The 20,669-nt window shown below is 45.9% G+C and overlaps 1 protein-coding gene across 1 annotated transcript in view; it reads left to right on the top strand.

The window, feature by feature from the left end:
- gli3 (GLI family zinc finger 3) overlaps nucleotides 1-20,669 on the top strand; it is a 99,058-nt gene that overhangs the window by 39,109 nt on the left and 39,280 nt on the right. The window contains exons 3-4 of the mRNA XM_085362108.1: nucleotides 2,693-2,938; nucleotides 17,668-17,773. Coding sequence (XP_085218234.1) covers nucleotides 2,693-2,938; nucleotides 17,668-17,773 — 352 coding nt within the window. The remainder of the gene's footprint in view (nucleotides 1-2,692; nucleotides 2,939-17,667; nucleotides 17,774-20,669) is intronic.

Below are 20,669 nucleotides of genomic sequence, written 5' to 3'. Positions count from 1 at the left end.
TGTTTACCTGTGTCTTCTCTGTCTTCATTACCTCATTTCTTGACAGATGCTCAACACGTTAGAAGGATGTAAAAAGTTTCCACTCGCCAGGTACAAGCAGCATAGAAGAAAAACCTTACCAGAGACTCTCTTTCCTCCACTGAGGAGTCAAGGAGTCAATTGACCCTTGTGCTGCAGAGTGTTTGTTTAACTCTTTAAGGTCCTATGAACTGATGTAATGAACTCCCTCTAGGTGGTATATGGTAGAATGATGAAACCCACCCAGGGCTTGCTGGGGTGACTGGAGGGGGGATGGTGGTACTGTGACAGTGCTGTGATTGAACTATTAGTCGCTTGACCTCCCTTTAGGGAGAAAGACACATCTGAATAGCGGTGGGGGTCACCGAGAAAGTAAAAGGAAAGAAAAAGACAGAACACGAAAGATTGAGGACAAGAAGAGTAGTGCTCACTGAAATAGTTGGCAAATAGAAATGTAAAGTATAGATTTTTTTTTTAAAAAAGTAAACGCTTGAGTCTCCTTTGTAGTTTTTCATAACTTCACGCTACACCATGTCAAGCCCCAGTGATGAATGTATTTATAAAACATCAAATATATGTATGAAAGTACAAAAACAAGCTCATGAATATGTAGAAAGTTTCTACTTTCCCAGATGTAATGCTAGATTTTTCTGGATGTTAAAGAATTGAGCGTGCACAGTAGGAGCCGGAGCTGCACACAGCCACACGCTCTGCCCTTAGCATCGCTCGCTCCCCGCATAGTTTACAGTCTCGACTTCCTCAATTCATGTCAGGAGATGAACCCAATTCTGAAATCCCTTTATGTTAATATTGCGCTTTGCAAGCGCAGACCTATTAATCCAGCTTTAACCGTATAAGTTGCATTATTCCCTTAATAAGATCACTGGCTGTGCAGTATAGGATTAAATACTTATATCATAACTGACACTGTCATTTCCCGGGGATGAGAGCGCCTTGCTTCTCTGGTTGTCAGTTCCGTGTTAAGAATCCTTGAAACTGCTGCCAGTGCTGCACGAGGGCACGCTGGTCCAAACGCAGGTAATGGATGTGGGAGAGTGAAGGGAATAAAAGCAGGACCCTTGGGTTGCTCCTCCTGCTCTCTCGCTCTCTTCGCCTCTCTCAATCTCATTCTCCCTCTCTGTTTTTCTCTCTTAACCTCCTCCTTTCTGATCGCTTCTCTTCTTCTGTGAAGTGCTACAGCTCTATAGCAGCACTCTTCAGTGCTTAAGGTAGTGCGCTCTTTAATCTGGCCCTCGCCTCTGTTTCTTAATTGGCAGTTGGATGCTGTTGGGTTGCGGCACATAGTGGGGGAGCTGCTCACGCTGTTAGGCTGCTAATACTGCAGTACCTCTGGCGCCAGCACAACGGTATTTTGCCAGGTTCCCGGTGAGAAGCGTTAATACAAGAAAGAACATTGGAGTGTACTGATGACCAGCAGCCTTAGTGGTGAACTCATAATTGCATATAACCCGGGCTGAACATGGAGACCTGCGGGCAACACAAGCTGGAACTGAAGGATTTGGCTCAGGGCAAAAAAGCAAGGGCTTGCTCTTGACAAATGATGATTTTTTTGAATCTATAACATACAGATGTCTCAGTTCAAAGCAAAACCTAAGAAAGTACCCAAGTCCCTAAGATCACGTGTTATTGAAGATCATTTGGAATTCATGTTTTGACCCTTTTGATAGTGCAAAATGTCAAAATATATAAAAACAAAAATAATTCTTAAAATAGGCCACGTACAAACAATCACACTCTTTTAAGGTCTGGCCTGCCTATCTAGTTAGCATGTCACCAGTGATTTTGCAGAATTTCCCACAAACACATTAAAGTGCTGTTCACTAAAATATCCCAGTTCAGTCTGCCCCTGAGCATCATGACGTCCGGGCCTAAATCATCAGGCAGGATTTATGTCCTCCTGTTTTAAAGATTAAATCAACCCAGTTGAAAAAAAATGACATACTTTTGATGGCATGTTTCTTTCTGAGTTAGTCTCTGTGGTATCAGACTACAGAAAGGGCTAATACCAGGTCACGAGGATAACTGACCCTTATATATGTCATCTCAGAGGTCAAGCCAAGGGGTCAGAGGTCAGGTCTTTCTGGTGGAGCTTAGCCCTTGAACTCAGCTCCACATTTATCCGCTTTATACAGCATGCCAAGCAGCTTTCTCCAGAGGGCCTCCTAATTTCCCCCTTAGACACAGATAGAAAAAGAGAAAAAGATTTAGTTTAAGAGTGAAAGGTGGGGGTTGGTTGGAGACTGAAGCAGGGTGGGGTTGGTGTAGCCAGTGATGCTTGCTAACGGGCATCTTTGAATGCTGACTGAACGCCTGAGTTGTTTTCTTCATGAGAATTTATTTTTATATAAAAAGAGAAGACAGATGTGAATTTAAACACTTGTTCAGATGTTTGGAATTTTTTCCTCCATGGTGTCCGTTTGCTCATACGCTGACTGCTTCTGAACTCTCATATCCAGGGGCTGAAGGAAGGCAGATTTACCGTAGGTTTCAGGTGTGCAAAGCAGCTCCTCCTTTTATGAGCTCCCCCACTACATGAGCAGCGTTCATAGCTACAGCTTTTATTCTGATATCTGTTTAAAAGAAAAATGTGTTGCCCTTCCAAATTTATAACACTGGATTCTTCTCCTGTCTTTCTGTCTTCATGTCCACGCAGAGGACGAGAGTTCAGGCACGCCTTACCACCGTGAGAGGCGCAACGCCATCAGCTCTCAGGTCCCGACGCCTGGCGCCCCTGACAGAAGCATAAATGAGGAGCCCTCTACGTCTACAGAGGAACGCCCTTCCTTGCTCAAGAAGGAGCAGCACGGTTCCCTGCCACATCTGGCTGACCATGCACTTCCATACCGGGGCACGCTGTTTGCAATGGACCCTCGCAACGGCTACCTAGACTCGCACTATCGTAAGTCCGCGAGCCACAAACACAAGAGCCGCTCACTTCATTTTAAAATGGTAAACTTGAAACTTTAACGTGTAAAGTTGAGAAGCTACACAGCTCAAGGACATGCTTGCAGAACCCGTAATGCTGAAGCCAAGTTTCCCTTTTTACTGTAGGTGAGAGGCAGGGCTGCCAGATGCTTGATTAAGTCTGACAGATTAGCCCTTCTCTTACACTCCGTCTCTCCTCTGCACACAGATACCGGCACACACACTTGTGAACGCACGCATGCACTCTCGCCTTGTGTTGCGCTTGGGAAGTTAGTATGGGGAACGGCCAGCGTAGCTTCTTAATTCCCTCATTAGGGGCCTGTCTGAACACAGTACTCCGCTTTCTCTCATCAACACACACTTCAAAGCCCAAAAGCAACGCAGAGTCAAACCTCACCACCCCCTACTCTGCCTCTCGGTCTCTCTGGGACTCAGAGACTGTATGAGAGAAAGGCAGAGGAAGACACAGAGAGGGAGAGAGTGCGAGAGAGACTCACAGAGACAAAGCCCGAGAGAATCGGGTGAAGGAAGGAAGCTGGCAAAGATAATTCCAAGAAAAGGTGAGACACATAGCGGCGGTTAAGTAAAAGAAATGCTGGAGAAGGGTGTTTGGAGAGCAAAGGGGCTGATTTGGAAGTTAATCTGGTGGCCAGGACCTTAACTGCAGACAAGGATTTGATGTGATAGCTTGTTTAGTTTGGTTATACTGGTGCTGAAAGGGAGCAGGAGGAGTGCGCCAGAAGGATTTTAATCCAGCGGCAGTAATGAAAGTCCAGTGGACCCCAACCTTATACTGTAACTCTATTTATTCAGCCACTTCATTAACTGCTTCTCCATCGTGGTTGGGTGCCTGAGAGTCATCAAGGTGCCTCTTTAAGGTAAAGGTTACTTAAAACCAGGCAGTTCTCTGGACAGAACCCTCGAGGGCAGAACATTACTGCCCATTACATCCTGACCTAACTCAGCAACACTGCCACTTCTCATTTTATGTATGTGTGTGGGTATGTGTGAAGGAACTCTAGTGGTTCCAGACCACTGAAGCCTTGGGGTAGGAGTCAGGAAGGTTGGAGGGGTGGGGGTTGGGGGGAGGGGGTTAAGTCTGAGGCTTGGGGTCATGTGGAAAAGTCACAGTCTTGAAATGGAGAGTTCAAAAGCAGCAGGAAAAGTCAAAAGGGCTGTAGAGCTTCAAGAGGAATTCTTCGTGCACGAGGACTCGAGAGGGTGGAAGACTGCAGACGTATGGAGCAGACTGGAGTAGAGGACTGTGATAGCAGTGATGCTGGGATGTGTAGGCACGTGTAGGCATGATGCACAGACATCTGCAGCAAGGTTCTTGTAGTTTTTGGTTTTTCAAGACAAGGATTTACTATGTTTCTCTCTTTTCTGGTGTCGACCAGGAAAAACAAACAATTTACATATCATGTTGGGATCTGCCAAATTATCACAGGCATGATGAAAATATTAATAAACTAAGAAAAACAACACAAACATTTAAGAATTACACAAAAAGTTGATTCCCGGTGTTCAGGGAAGAATGAAAACACCAACAAGGTCGGTGTCAGTGACTTCTGGTGTTTTTCATTGATGTTTCTATGATCTCTCCTTCGCTCAGGAAGACTTATGATTTGAGATGAGAGCATTGCTGTGTAAAACACCTCCTTCTGGCCCCAGGTGTTGAGGACATGGGGAGTTCCTAAAGGCAGCGGTCCCATTCTGTCTGATTGAACCCAGTACCAGAGCTCAATCCCCATGAGCTCTGACGATCTGAGGGTCAGCAGATCGAAAGGGGTCCCCCTTAAACCTTTGCCAGCCCCTCCCCAACCCCTGCTCTTCGGCTGCTTTGAACCAGGAGCCTATAGCATCTGTCGCCACTCCTGCACCACAAGGTGTAAAAAGCTACGAGCTCCTGTTCTGGTTTCTGGTTCAGTACACAATTGAGCACACATATTTTGCACACACACACACACACACACACACACACACACACACACACACACACACACACACACACACACACACTTAATTCTCCTGTGGCAGTCCCTCTCTATGAGGGCTTTGTCACCTCCTTAATTCATCCCAGGTGTGTGCGTGTGTGTGATGGAGAGGGGGCCCTAAGCCGTTGTGCTGCGCTTGCACAGCGCTCCACGCCATGCAGCAGACAGCCAGGTAAATCCGATTACTCTTACCGCTAGTGTGTGTCAGTGCTTAATGTGCCTAAATGCGATGGCACCTGCAGCCTCACCACACCTGGCCGATGGGTCGTTAACATGGTGGCGAAGCTCTGGGAGGTGTGGGAGTCGAGCAACCACAAGAGACCGAAAGAGGGGTTTATCTTCAGGGCCTCGCGCTCTGAGTAAATCTGCGCTATTCACCCAGACTTGTGATCTCCCACTCTTCTTATGTCCTTGGCCTAAGTCTCTGTTTACTCTGGTTTTAACACCCACTTCAGCGCAGAAAAGAGGAGGCACCAAGGAAACATTGCTCCTATTGTTAGCATTAGCTAATCGTGGTGATGCCTGAGTCTTAGCCGCTTTTCTTGGGCAAACACTGGATAAGAGTCCATATCCTTCTTACCACAACGCTAATACATGAGGCTTTGCTGCAGGATAAGGAGAAAGGATTGAGATGAGGATTAATGAGGGAGAAGTCTTTTTTTTTAAGATCTTTAATTGTGTAGAAGTGTGAATGCGACGCTGTGCGCTGACATCTGTCTACATTGTGTGCTGATTAGCCGGTCAGTGGTCGTGCAGCAACAGTGAGCCCACTTGCTGGCGACGCATCTCTGCTTCCTCCAAAGGGATCCTCTTTTTTTTCTTTTTTAAAGTTTCTCATCTTTCCCTTCTTTGCCAGCCTAAACACATCTATGGAGGGACTTAAATCGCGTGCTTTTCAATGGCTTTCTTACAAATGTTGAAACTACTCTGAATGGTTGATGAATGCAACCAGTAAATTTGCAAAGCTTTAGAGATGATGCTAAAGAATTTCGTCCCTGAAGTGAGAAGTTTTGTTGCTGTGTTATATCTAGTCTGGGCAGAGCAGGCACAGCAAGTATCTTCAGGCTGTGATGGATAACTATCAGTTCAATAGTCTTCGGTTTAGCTCCTTAAAAATCTACGAACGCTGAGCCGTGGTGTAAAACCTGTTCCACGATTTTATGGTTATAGGGAGAGGGGGGTGGGTGTCCAGTCACAGGGGTTAAACTCTGAACCGCTGCGCCAAGCTGATCTCAGGTCTACTCGGCCGTAGCACGCCGGCCGCTGCCCCGGCGTCATTCTGTCTGCCTCTATATCAAAATGCAGCTGACCACTGAACTGAATTAGCTGTCATCAAACTGTACGTGATCCACACAACAATGGCCCTGGCCTCGCTACAGTTAATTACAGTCCTTGGTCGCTCACTTCGTATGGACTGCACAGGGCCTTTCTATACGTGGCAGAGAGAGGAAGCACTGTGCGCTATGTATAATGTAAAGTATAAAGTGTGTGCATGTGTACGAGGAGAAAAAAGTAGCAGAGTGCTCTCACCGAACAAACTTTCTGATCTCTTGTTGGTTTAAATGTGACAACCGGCTTGGATGCAGGTTCAAACATCCCCCCCCCCTCAAACAACTGAGGAGAGCCTGGGGTGAGAGGACACGTGCCTGTTTCAAGGGTAAGTGTTTGTCTTTGTGATTGTTTCAATATTGGCTTTTTGAGCGTGGTGGCATGGTGCAGTCCCCCAGTGGTGTGCCGGCACAGAGAAGCCTGGGGCACACTGCAGGCGATGGAAAGGGATCCCTTCCATCCACCTCCTTTCATCAAAAAAGAACAACATGGGCCTGTGCTCTGCCGTGGCCCCTTGGTCCAGCACACCAGGGATAATCAGATGATCCCCTTTTATACAGCTTATTAGAGGCATCTCGCACCGTAAGATAGGCAGTATTCTCGCATGCATGTGCCTCTTTGTAGTTCTTGATGATTTAAGAGGGTTAAGCGGAGTTTGAAGTGCTTCAAGAATGCACTTTCATACCATCTTAAGGTCATGCGGCGCTTTTACCACAAAGCTGATGTGTGTGTGTGTGTGTGAAAACGGCATATCTCTGAACAGTAGCAGTTCCTATTAACAATGACGAGATTAAATGTGAAGGAGCTAAGAAGAATTAAGAAGAATTTCTAGAGGACTGAAGATGTTCTCAGTGTTTCTCAGTGCCGTTGTAGCATCATCTGCCAGTGTGTTTACCCTCTTTTCCAATGTGATTGGTTAATCGAGTCGCAGATGCAAATAGGAACAATGGCGCTTTGTCAACGGGAAAGCTTAAAAATGAAGATTTGTTGTGTCTTGTCCATCCAAAAGGAGAATAAACACTCCCTCCTGCTTACATTAAGCACCAAATTATGAAAAGAAGAAGACTAAATACCCATGAGGGCTTCTCCTCAGCTCTCCGGTTAAAGCCACAATATCACAAGATTTTCCTCTCCGCTTTGAGTTACCCCGTATTCACCAGTATGATAGAGTCCGACATGTTTCTTCTGAATCCATATCTCATCACTTTTTTTTTCATTTGCATTCCTCTCACATAGTGCCAAAGATAAGCACCCTTATCCCTCCAACCAACAACCCGTATCTTGCTCTTGTCTCTGGAGGGTCACAAGTATATATTGTTCTACATGAAGAAGAGGCTGATGAACATAGTATAATTAAAATGTTTCTAACGGCGTGGTGAAGTGGAAGATATCGCTGGAGAGAGGAGAAAGACGGAAAGGGAGGCACGGCTGAATATGAGGGTGTAAGTGAGACAGAGGGCTAAGAAGTAGAGAGAAGAGCAGTAGAGAGTGTAGGGGGTGGGGGGGGGGTGTAACAAAGCAGAAAATGAAGAGAGACATAAAAGAATGGGAGCTCAAGGAGGTCAGGCCCATCACAGGCTTTAGTGTTGCCTTCAAAGATGCCTGGGACAGGTGGCAGCTCCAGACAATCTCGCACCACAGAGCAGCATCCTCTCAGGACGAGATAAGGGATTCCTCCATCCAGGCACCCTCCTCCCACCTCTCCTGCGTGCACACACGCACACACCCCACCTCCCTCATGCCCACCCCTCCCCCCCTCCCTCCCATCTCGGAGTTCTCCCAGACGGGCCGCTTTGATGTGGCTCAGTGTGAGCGGGCAGCTGTAGGCCACGGGGCTGCAGCAGCGCTGCTGGGCCACTGGGCCGGCGGACCGTTGGGATCCGACTGGAGCGCGGCTCAATCAGCGGGGCTCTCCGGTGCCCGGCACTTTCAGGTCTCATTAAAGCGCTCCGGCAGGGTTAATCCTCTTTAAGGTTTACATGGGCCTCCGTTTGTCTCTCTGCCCAGACTGAGGGAACCCCTGGGCGCCACCTGCGTGACAAAGACTCAAATCACTGTGACACAACTTCCCTCCGTCTGTACTCCTCCACACCCCTTGTATGTTCTTCTCACTCCTCCCTCTTTTCCTGCATCTGTCCCCTGTGCATTCCGCCTCCTTGTTCCTGCCATTCCCTTGATAGTACCTAGGCCTGGTTCTGAGTCTTTTAGGATTATTTGGGTGGAATCTGTTGACAGCAGTGTAGTAAATGGATTACAACTTTGTCCTTGTTTAGGGATGCTGTGAGGAGGGAAAGAGGGAGAGATCGGGGAGGATGTGCTTTGAATAACGAGAGAGGCAAAGAAACAGAGATAGACAGAAACTGGGATTAACTGAAGGAATTAGGAATACAATGCAAGAGTGAGAGGGTGAAAGAGAGGGTAAGGTGACAGCAAAGCACACTGTACAAAGAGTGAAGAGGAAGGAGACTCAGAGTTACAGATGGTGTTTTACTCATAAGACCCAAATGGTCCAGAGGCATCAAACTGTATTTGGTCTTACAGAGCCCAGGAGCCATTTGTCTGATTGTTGTAACACTGGGCTTTGTCTTTACTCTGTGACACGTAGTTTCCTTCCACCCGCCTCAAATAATGGCCACATACCTCTAGAGACCTGAGCAGACTTTGTCTAATGTCTGGATTCAGTGGAAGATAGAGCAACAGCCACTCAGCCCAGGGAGAAAAAGCCATTTCTGAGCTAGATATTTAAAGGACTGCACTGGTAGTTTTGAATGTTTATGGTGATAAAAGATTTGGGCAATCAAGTGGTGCTGCATTGGTTAGCACTTGTGCCTCACAGAAAGAAGGCCATGGGGTTGAAACCGCCTGCCAGCTGGAGCCTTTCTGTGTGGAGTTTGAGTGTATGGGTTCTCTCTGGGAACTCCCGTCTTCCTCCCACAGTCCAAAGATGTGCATGTTAGGTTAATGGGGATCCCAAATGTGAGTTATCTGTCTCTCTGTTAGTCCTACGATGGCTGTTCAGGTCATACGCTGCCTTTCGCCCTGTGTCAGCAGGGATAGCCTGCACTGGATAAGTGGTTATGAAAATGGATGATTAGTTAGATTTAATTCACATGTTCTAGCTGCTGGTTTCACAGCATGAAAAATGCATGAAAATTAACTCACGTTGGCTTTCGACTTGCCAGCTTGTTTTCATTCCCAGGGCGTCAAATACCTTGCAGTCAAAGCTGCCGGCATATCACAAATATGCATGGTGGCCCGTGGCCTCGGTGCCAGGTTTATGTCAGTAGTGAGACAGTTCTCATTTCCAGCTCATCACATACACTATATTTAGCACGTTCTTCTTGAAAGTGTTCCATTAAAACGTATGTGAAAGTATAATTTTTCCATGAGCAGAAAAAGAGGCAGGTTTAAACACGCAGTGTTATCTCCTGGCATCCAGCAATAAGTCAAGACACAGGTGCCACAGGACTGCTACGCATTTCTTTGACACCAGCATTTATATAATATCATGGATTTGAAAATTGAAGATTATTGAGGAAGAAGAACATTGAAAAGATTCCAGGTCATGTTTTGAAAAAAATGAAGTGGAACAGAGTGTTTTGCGGTTAAGTAATGTGATGCATTTTGTCTGCTCATACTTAAAGCTCTCTCAGATTGTATTTCCCACTTTAAGTCACATTATCGGGCTTTTCTCACTCACTGTGAGGGATTTATAATCTTAATCAAGACCCAGAGGTGAACTAACAGCAACAATGGCTACCAGCAAATGCATTTAGCGAACAAACTACATTAACATTGCTTGCTGCGGTCAGTGGCCTCTCAGCGTGAGTCAAAATTGAATAGTCGTCCATTTTCCCCAGGCGGCGGCGTCCAGTCTGTGTGTTATTAGAATGCAGGTGTGTTAACCTCGCAGTCACTGTCACACAGCCACATGCAGTTTTGGTATCACCTGCATATAGAGGCCTGAGGATGTGATGTGACACTGAACCGCATAGAGGGTCAGACTGTCCTGGTAGCCTGATGCAGCATGGACAGTCGTGAACACACTCTCTAATACGACCTCGGCTTGTATCAGAGTAGTTTATCGTGCATTTTCTCTAATACAGGCATTTAAATGCATCAGTGGACTCTTTTCTAAATAAAGATCTCAAAAAATTCCAAGCCCAGTATTGGCCTTGAATTTGAGTGGAATAAATCATGCAGCTGAAGCAAAATAAATGTAGCCAAGTTCTGCTGAGTTAACCTGAGGTTTAAATCGACTCCCTTTTATCTGAGTCGTCATTGTTTGGCGAAAAGGAGATAGACAGATGCAAGAGATACAGAGGAGGAGGTGGAGGGAGAGAGAGGTGTAGTGTGGAGTTTTAGCTGGTAAACTGCTGCGTCTTTTCTCAGCCGAGTCGGGGAGAGGAGGCTGGAGGGTGGAGTAGGGCAGAGAGGGTGCGGGAGTGAGGGGAGAGGGCCAACGCGTAGCTCTTTGTTCTACTCCCGGGCTTATCCCAATCTGGAGAAATTCGGGAAATGTAAGAGATAGATGGGTGCTCCAGAGAGGCCCAGTGAAATAACCTTACTAGGATACAGGGGAAGAGAAAAAAAGAGGGTGCATTGCTGAGGTTGGGTAGTGCTGGGGGCCCCTGGCAGAGATGTGTGCGTGCTTAGCTCCACTCTCTAGCATTAAAAAATCCTTAGATTGGAGTGCAATTTGTTAAGATTACGACTCTGGTTCGTAAATGTTTTGCAGCTGTGGAGCTCTGCTGAGTTATTTGTGTAACTTATGTCTAAATGTCCTGCAATTGGATACATATTTTAATGGGTAGTCATCTGTAAATCCTCTAAAAATTTGAGATAAAGTCTGACAGGGAATTGTTGCATGTCCTGCAGGTGGTGTATGAGCAAAGTAAACCCCTGGAGGGAAAAAATAAAAAGATCCAGTACTTAACAAATAAATAATCTGTTTGAACATTAAGTCTCAGAGCAAATATGCACAGACTTGCGGGCACTGACTGACTTGTTCAGTCGACGTCTGACAGCGAGTAGCGATGGAATGTATGCTCAAACAGAAAGCCTGTTATCGTGCAGACGTTTCTCTCTTTCACGCTCGTGTTCCGTTCTCTGCCTTGTTTTTCTTTTCCGCTGTGTTAATTGCTTTTTACCAAAAGAAAGACTGCTTGTGTTTAATGGTGTGAGAGCAACTGAGCAAGAGAGACAGAGAAAGCACGAACAGCAGAGAAGATAAAAAAAAAAATCTATTGACTTACAGAGGAAGGGCAGAGTGTGATCTGCCAGCCTCGTACATATGATGAATGGCAGAGAGATTGGCAAGCCAACACTTAACATTTTTCTTTTATTTAACCTCTCTGCTTTCTTTCTTCTGCCTCACTCTCACTGTTGGTCTTTGCTGAATAAAGGCTTGTTTTTATCTTTCTCTATTCTCGTGCCCGAGCATTACATACAGCGGAGAAAGCTCTGCACAGCACGAACATTAGGCTAATTTATACAGCGGTAATTAGGCCATTAGACCTGAAACAATCTGGGACCTGTAATTAAGCAAAGCGCTCCAAAAGTCAACAGCAACTCCCATTGAGCTTAGCTAAACAGTCTCCAAAAGTGTTATTTACATGTCCAAACAGCTTGAGGTCTCAGTGTAAGCAAACATGATGAGAGGCGGGGTGTGAAAGGATTGATCACAGGGGGAATTTAGAGGCAGCTTCCAAACTATGTCTGCTGATAGTCTGTTGAAGGCTTTTTTTTTTCAATCTCCGGCCGGCCTGATAATGATGAGAGGCTCAGCGTCACATCTCTGGAAGCAAGTGTGATCAGAAGTGTTAAACGCACCAATCATGTAATAGTTCGAGCAGACTCTGAGTACTCACGGTAAAGCTTGTCTGCAGATATGCCATAAAGAGGAAAATATGGTGTAATACTCTTACAATTTTATATATTGGAAGCAGGGTTCGAAAATAACACCTGGCAAGCACCAAATGTCGCAAGTAAATCTTGTAAGGTTAGCTTAGTTAAAACAATACTAAGAATCTCTGTGATGATATCGATTACAGGTTCAGCCCTGTATTCAACAAACCCTGTTCCTGCTCTGTGTCTGTGCAAAAAAAAAAAAGTCAGTGAGTCTTTTAGCGTCTGCTTGCAATCAAACAGTGAGTGCAAGGGTCCCCGTGGACGTCCGGATGAACGCCTAATTTTTGTGACCGTACAGACTCATCCACCCAAAAGTTCAAGCAGACTTTTAAGAAAAAGTATAAGAGAAACGTGGTGTCTCCAGCTGTATGTGTCCATGTGCTGCATAATCAAAGCTTGAGGAGCACACCATGAAAGAAGCTGGGGGTGGAGATGGGGTTGCAAAGTGGCTTGCAGATATGCAGCAACTGTAGGCAGGCTTAAATAGCATCGAAATAGCATCGGATCGACCAATCTGTCAGGAATGTTGCTGAGCTGGACTTTGTCGACTGATTTATTAGCAATAAAATTCCATTGAATTTTAAACTCACGACTTGTTAGCCGTTGACCAATACATTAGAATAATTTGGCTTCACAGCCTCTCCTTTTAAATACATTTATTTTAAATAAATAAACATATAATTTTAGCACAGATGTAAGGAAATGCATTCCTGCAAACCCACAAATGCATTTTCCTGTGCTCAGTTTATTTCAAAAAGTAAAAAGCTAAGAGTTAACCACAGCTATTGTAGCAGTTCCTAATATGGGGACTTTTGTGGGGTTACGCTATTAGACAAATCAGTTATAGATGACTTTATTCCATAAAAAGATGGAATGGAAGAAAGCTGGAAAAACAGCTGTACAAAGACCTGACCACTGTAGTCTCTCCTTTAAACACATTCATTTCCTTTAGCTTGAAAAGTTATTCAAATGGACCAATCGAAGAAAGCACTGTCTGGGTTTCACATCATCTATTTCTAGAAGTCACAATGTAGCAGGAGTGAGTATAACACTCTCTGTCTTCTTTTCCACTTGTACTTACTTCCAGAAAGGAGCGGCACACACGTGCGCTATTAAACGTGCAAATACACAAAGTCTTGAGCATCTTTGACGCGCTGCAAAGTGTTGCAGAGTTGGGTTCTAACTGTGGGCCCTGCTGCAGACGAGCATGCCTGAACAGTGAGATCACGAGCGAGGAAAGAGGTGGCATAATGAAATCTGGCACTCGCGGCCCCGGCACAGGCTTCATATGTTCCACATTAGCAATTCACAAACCTCTCAGCAGCCCTTTTCTCACTCCGCCTTAGTCGCTTATGACAAACTGTCACTGGCTCTTTGTGCTCTCGCAGTGGAGCGTCGATGAGAAGTGCAGCGTTTATGGTGGAGTGTTTCGTCCTCGGCTGCGGGTGACACTCTGTGCGAGCAGAGTCAGTGAACCCTCACCGCGGGAGAGGAGGAGCCCAGGTTTTTGCCGTCAAGACAATAAACTCACAATGCTGAGTTGACAACAAAAGAGCAACAAGGGGAAATTGTTTGTATTATCAACACCCAAATCAGAATTGCAAGTGACAGCTCAAATTCTGCAAAAGTATCAGCTCACGCTTGTTCCGGAGCACGTTTAAGACGCTTTGTGCCAAAGCTTCCACTATGAAAGGAGATTAACCAATAAGGATATTGCAAATGATATGCTTTAGGCTTTATCCTCCCCTCGTCCTCACCCCCACCCCCCACCCCATTCTTTTGAAATTATTCAAGTGTCCAATAAAGGACAAGTCAATTACCATCCTCTCTTTAATGAGGTGGAAGCTGGCTTTTGGTCCTGAGTACAGAGTGTTTGTGTGAATTAGAATTAATGAGCCTGGTCAAAGTTTGCTTCTAATTGCCCTTTCATTAAGACCCATTTGTGATCATGTCTTAATACCTTCCATCCTTTCTCCTAAAAGACTGAAAAAAGAGGGGGGCAAAACAAAAATGAACACTGCTGCTCTGAAAAGTTGCACAGAGGTCATTAAAATGTTCGAGAGGAGCTCTGAAGAGCTAATGAATTAGTTGAAAGTTATGAAAGATGCTACTACAAAAAGTTCCTGATTCTCAGTATTTGATTGGCTGACATGCTTTAAAAACATAATTAACTTAACTATACGTAACAGGGAGAAAAACCGTTAGGATTACACTTTCTTTAGGAATGCTCGAGCGGCCGTGGTGTGTGTGGCCACAGTGGGAAGGTAAAAACTGTGACATGTGTTTTGGCTTCCCGTGTGCCTTCCAGCTGTATTCTGTATTTGACAAAGAGAATACCCGGAATATCCAGAGAAGCAGGGGCAATTTAGTTTGGGAGTAAACAGTAAGGAGTCCCTACAGGAAACACTGGAGATAGATTGCAGGATGGAGGCTCTCCCCTCTTTTTCTCTGCTCTCTGTTCTTCGTGACTGTATACATTCCCTGTAGTGACACGGGTCGGTTTGCCTTGCTAATGGGGAGCTGTGCTTGGTGTAAAAGAGGTGGCAGGCTCTATTTAGATAGGGCCGTGGTAAAGTAAACTTCAGACTTGGATTTAAATAAACCTCAGCGGAATGGTTTGCCATGCTGTAAAGTCGTGGGCAGCAGAAAGAGTAGGAAGGAAGGGAGGGAAGGAGTGAGAAAAAGGCTCTTGTTTCAGTACAGGGCTGTGCTGAGTGAGTGGCTCCAGAGACATAAACAAAAGGGGGATCTGGGTAATTCAACGAGGAGCGGTGGATGTAGGAATGAAGGTGTACGTTGCAGCGGTGAAGGGGTGGAGTATTTCAATTGATAGCACATTTTTTTAACCTCAGTAGCTGTCTGTTATTGCACAACATGACAGAGGCTATAATAAAGTTCCTGCTATGTGGGCAGGGATGAGTAAGATTAGAGAACATGAAGCTTTTACTCCCATAGACGCTGGTAAACCTGATGCTTCATTTCCGAGTCTGACAGCCAAGGGCCGACAGCCCGGGAGTGGAGCTGTGGAGAGTAAACAAAGCAGATTCTGCTCTTGTCTACCAGCAGCCCATCCCTTCATCCCAGCATCCCCTCATCCCTCCCGCCCTCAGCAGCTCTGGAATCAGCTGAGGTGAGCCAAGCCAAAACTGAGTCATCAGGAGAGAACTATCAAACAGACAGAGACGGAGTGGTCAGATACTTGCCAGAGCTGCATGGAGGAGGCTTTTACCACTTATCTCTGCTATTGTGAAAAACAGGATGAAAACCCACGAGTGCTTTCTAGAAGTTTGCCTAAGTTTTCTCTTCACTTGTTGAACAAATTTTCTGTGAAACTGGAGAACTTTATAGCGTACTGTTATACAGCATGATGCAGAAGTTGACTTATGACTTGGATTTAAGAGCTGTTTGGACACGGGGTAAATATATACAATTTCATCCTGAAGTCTGACTGGCATCCTTCTCACTCATCATTGCAGGGGTGCAAACTTTGCAACTTTGCCCTCAGTTTTAGCAACTTTCTTTTCTTAAAAAACAACTTGTGCGTCTCCACAGATGAACCACCCCATTAGAGCACGTCTCTAATGGGCTTAAGCGTGGTTTCTAGTGTATTTAAAAGTAGAATGGGAGGTAGAGCCATCAGCTTTCAGGCCCCTCTTCTGTGGAGCCGTCTTCTAGTTTGGCTTGAAGCTTTCCTTTTTGTTAAAGCATGCCATTATGGGCTGGATCAGGTGACCCTAGACTGCTTGGGCCTTCCCATGACGCACTTCTTCACTCACCTCTAGCCCTGTCTCCCTTCCCTCACTCCTCAACGTTCACGTCAGATGGCTGCCTCTCCCTGAGCCTGCTTCTGGTTGAGCTTTCTTCCTTCCCACTGTTGGGAATAGTGCTTGCTCAAAGGGTATTGTCTGATTGTTGGGGTTTCTCTATGTTATTGTAGGGTTTTTACCTTACACTATAGAGCACCTTGAGTCTCGCATTGAGATGACTGTTGTTCTGATTTGTAGCCAGATATAGATAAATGATTGGAACTGAACGGAAAGCCTTGCTCTCCTGCTTCAGACAGACTAAAGCAGGCTAAAGCTCCAGGTTGTTTGTGTTGATCATCACTGAAGCTCTGGAGCTTCCCAGAAAAAAAAGATCTTTGACACTTAGTTTAGGATCTAGATTTTTCTCTCGCTTGGTTTCTGCTGCTTCATTTCTCTTATTAAGACTCAATACATTGCAAAGCTGTAAGCCTAAGCAAAACTAAAGTGACCACCTCTCAATTGTAGCTGTTGCCCCAAGCTGGCAGTGATTAACCCAGTAAATAAATGAGCCATGAGGTAAGCAGAGACCCGAGATCAACACCTGGTGTATTGCCCAACGATGCAGCTGAATCTGTCATGGCTCAACACTCGTGGAGCTGTTGGGCACCTCACCGTTTGGCAATGTGCCCTTTTGGCTCACGCTTCCAAATGTTTACAACCATAAAAAAAAAAAATATATATATATATATATATATATAGCTAGCAGCCTCAGAGACTTGCTGCGTGACGTTATACAGATGTTGACACATGCTTAGCCTCGGGGGGATGATAATGCAACTTGGCACTGGTCTCAGTAACACAGGTAATAAAGTGGCTAATGTTCTAGCAGTGAGATGCAGTTAATCCGTGCGCAATGGTCATTTGCTGTTTCTGCCTTGATATACACACTTTAACCTAACGTGTCAAAACTTAAGCAGGCACCTTTTGGTTGCTTGTTTCGACTCGTCCAACAGTGGGTGCACGGTTGCGACACACAAATTCAGCTTCAAGTTACAACTATATAACAACGAGTGCAAGTCAGGGTTCGACGATGAGTGCGTACGTGTGCAAAGTCAGCCTGGTTGTGGCAGTTTCAATTTCTGCTGTAAAAATTAAAATAGAGAGGGTAAAAGTAAAGAAAATGCTTGAAAACTCATGTAATACAAATATTTTAATGTTTTATCTGGAGGTGGGGGGGGGGGGGGGGGGGGGGGGGGGGGTGAGAGAGTGAAAGAAGCCTCTGGATTCTCTGTGATAAAACACCAAGATGGAAAAGGATGTTTTTGTTTCCCATTTTGTTCGTTTCAGTGGTTGTACTCAAATGTTATCCTTTGTACAAAACCATATTATGCTTGGCACGGTGAGAAATGTGCCATTTGGCTGCTTTTCCTACGCTTATTTATCCCTGTTTATTTTGAGTTCTCTCAGCCTTGAGACATGTACAAAGACTTCCTCAGCTAACATTTTTCGAGCGGCGCAGCTTTTAGCTCGGCGCGTTTAATGAGGTCTCATTTGGGTGGGTCCGCTGAAAGATAGCCATCAACCACTGCCTTTCATTACTGCTGCTATTTAGATTAGCCGAGGAGGGAATGGATCCACTTGCAGGCGTATTTTAGGAGAACTGGGACTTTTATAAACTGTAAAGAAAAACAGCTCATGTTTCTTATCTTTTCTGTCCCGCACAGCTGCTCCACAGTTCTTCCCCACCTTCCACCCTCCTGTGCCAATCGACGACAGACATACCCAGGGACGGTACATCTACGATCCTTCGCCTGTGCCCCCTCTTCATGTGTAAGTGTCTCGCACTCAAGCACAAAACCGCAGACTTCAATTTTGCTGATCATAACACAGGAGAACACATTTGACTCAGCCGCATGGTCCGCTACTAGCGGCGATACAAATCGAGCTTCGAAACTTCCTTCCGCCTGTGGGCGTGGAGCATCCTCCTCATGGGTGCCGGGGCGCCTCTCTTTGCCTTTTCAGGATCAAAGGCCACGGCCCCGTACGTGCGCAACATGATCCGCATGTCAGAGACACGCAAATGAACATGTGTCAGAGACAGGGAAATGAGAGCAGGGCGAGGGAAGCCTGGGAGCGTGCAATTCTCATAAGAGCAGTGATCAAGCCCTGTCAAGAGAAGGAAGCAATGCCTCTGCTGACATCTACCCATCTCTGACAGACACAGATGAGCTCCTGACACATGAACTGTGTACAAGTAACCTCCCTGCCTCTTCCAATCGCATTTGTGTGCATTCGATTCATTTTGAAGCGAAGTAAAAGCGAGGCCATCTCAGCTCTCCAGTGGTAAGTTATTATAAACAGGGTAACTCTTATTGCTTTAGTCTGCCCCTGTGGAGTGGGTCCGATGGTGCCGGCCAGGTCAGCAGAGAACTTCAAAGTGCTCAGCGAGCTCGCTCGCATGCACAAATTGCTCCTTTCTCCTCACTATTAGTCACTACCTTCTCTTCTACTCTCTCGGTCATTTGTATTCTTTGCATCCAAACAGTGCAGGAGTCCTCGTCCTTGTGGCGCTTGTTTCCTACCCGCCGACACGGAGGAAGCGATCAGCGTGCGACGAGGACAAATTGGATGGGGCAGCTACTTGGGCCGCATTATGTTTGATATTCTTCATCATTATCAACTCCCCCCTTTCTCCTCCTCAGGAGTCATATCTCTCCCTTGCTGATGTGCCACTAAGCGTAATGAATTTTTTATGTCCCCCCCACCCCCGTCTCCGGCCCACCCCACCTCTCAACCCCTCGTCTCCTGCTCAGAGGAGGAAGGGGGGGTCGAGGCGAGGAAATAAAAAAAACAAGGGGAGGTGATTGATGCCTCGTGTCACTGCAAACAAAATGGCAAATATAATTTAGCATTTAGCTTATGCGCAGATAATGGGGCGAACACGCTCAGGCAACATAAGCTCAAACAAACAGCCGGGCTTGTTATCCGTCAGGAGCGCTTTGGTACGAAGCGGAGCAGCAGGTTAGGGAGGAGGAGAAAAATGAGGAAGCAGGCGGGGGTGGGGGGGGGTTAGAGGGACAACACGGAGCTGAAGAATTGAATTAAGGGGGAGAAGTTACGCAGCAACGGTGTCTTCAGTCACTCTGTCCGGACGGGAGTTATCTGCGCGCTTGGTTTGCTGTCACTGGAGACACGGCCATGCTCCTGCCACGCTACTTAGGGCCTGTTTATCCAAACCATTAGACGTGGAGCTGTTTAATATGACACGCTGCGCTGAGGGAAACTATTTGTCATGATTATAAAACAGCTGTTGAGTGGCCAGCCTTATTTAAATAAAGTCTTGTGAGCTCACTGTCATGCGCATTATCTGCGGGCCCTACGTGGGTTTCATGCAGAAATTGTTCTCATCTACTTTGGATTCTTTTGCACAGGGAAGCAGCAATATTGCCTGCTTGATTAAAAAAGCAGCCCTGAATTCCTTGGTGGGAAGATGCGCTCATCACTTGTGGTATTACAGCTGCGTCCAACCACCTGATGGCAAATTGGAGTTAATTACACTCCCAGATTTTAGGTTTTGAGCGAGTTTCAGCAACTAAACTTTACGACTGTGAAACTACCGCAAAAGCGTAAATCTCTGCCAGGATTTAAGCGATGCATTCTGCTCGGTAATGCTGCTTGTAGGCAGCCCACGCGAGGCAGTCAACGTATAGCTGTCGCTCGGGGGAAATGGAGGACAGGAGGCGGCTTATGGAGAAATATTGAATTGTTTTAAGACAAGTTCTCCTCGGTGAGCAGAATTAATCGTTATTAGCCCCCTCAAAGATATGCCTAAGTACACAGGGACTATTATTGCAGTACTTCCCCATGCAACCTCTCATTAGGGCCTGTAATTACAGTTGGGTTGGCCCTGCGGCAGTTCCATCAATCCAGCCGGCTTCCCCCCGCCATGCACACAAGCCAGCCACCACCGGGCATCTGTGGCCGGAGAAAAACACCACGAGCGCCCGGCAGCTTGTTTCCTCTGTGCCACAATGACACATACACCATCTGTACGTGGCAAATGAACAGAATCATATCCTATTACTGTGAAGGGCCTAATTGAAACGTGTTTATTTATGGCCCTCGTTTTCAGACGAGGAGCGGGCGTTAGCAGCGCAGCTAACGGGCTCCAGTGATATGAGGCGGTGGAATTAAATTAAAAGCTCATAAAATGAAATATGCTCCGTATTAGCTGTTTGACACTTAATTTGCCTTCAAATGAGCAGAGGAAATCACAAATTAACTGTCCTTTGTTTTTTTCTCTCTCGCCTCTTTACCTCACCGCCCCTATTAGGCAAGGGAGAGTGCAATTACAGACAGAGGCTAATCGTTTAGTTTATGAATTCTTGTGGGGAAGGTACCAATGTGCCATTCAATATTAACGCCTCGGGGTCAGGAGAGGAGGTGGGGGGTGGGGGGCAATTTCTCTTTACTGAGAAATTTATATTCACGTGCAAGAACAGCACTTAACAAGAGTTTCAACAATCTCAGTCTGAGTTGAAGCTAATCCCAACAACCAACAAGAAGCGTTTAACAGGTTTCTTTCTTTTTTATCTGAAGTAACCTAAACTTTACTGTCCTGCACTGATCCGGGATCAGCTGGAGTCTTTTCCTCCTTTAAACTTGGCCAGTTTTCTGTGTGTCTGTGTGTGTCTCTGGTCTGGAACCAGCTTAACTCCAGACTTAG

The sequence above is a fragment of the Diplotaxodon limnothrissa genome, linkage group LG9 (genome assembly GCF_057381915.1).
Source record: "Diplotaxodon limnothrissa isolate DT_005_m linkage group LG9, D_limnothrissa_male_GT1.1, whole genome shotgun sequence".
Classification (NCBI taxonomy): Eukaryota; Metazoa; Chordata; class Actinopteri; order Cichliformes; family Cichlidae; genus Diplotaxodon; species Diplotaxodon limnothrissa.
This window is presented reverse-complemented; position numbering and strand designations above follow the sequence as displayed.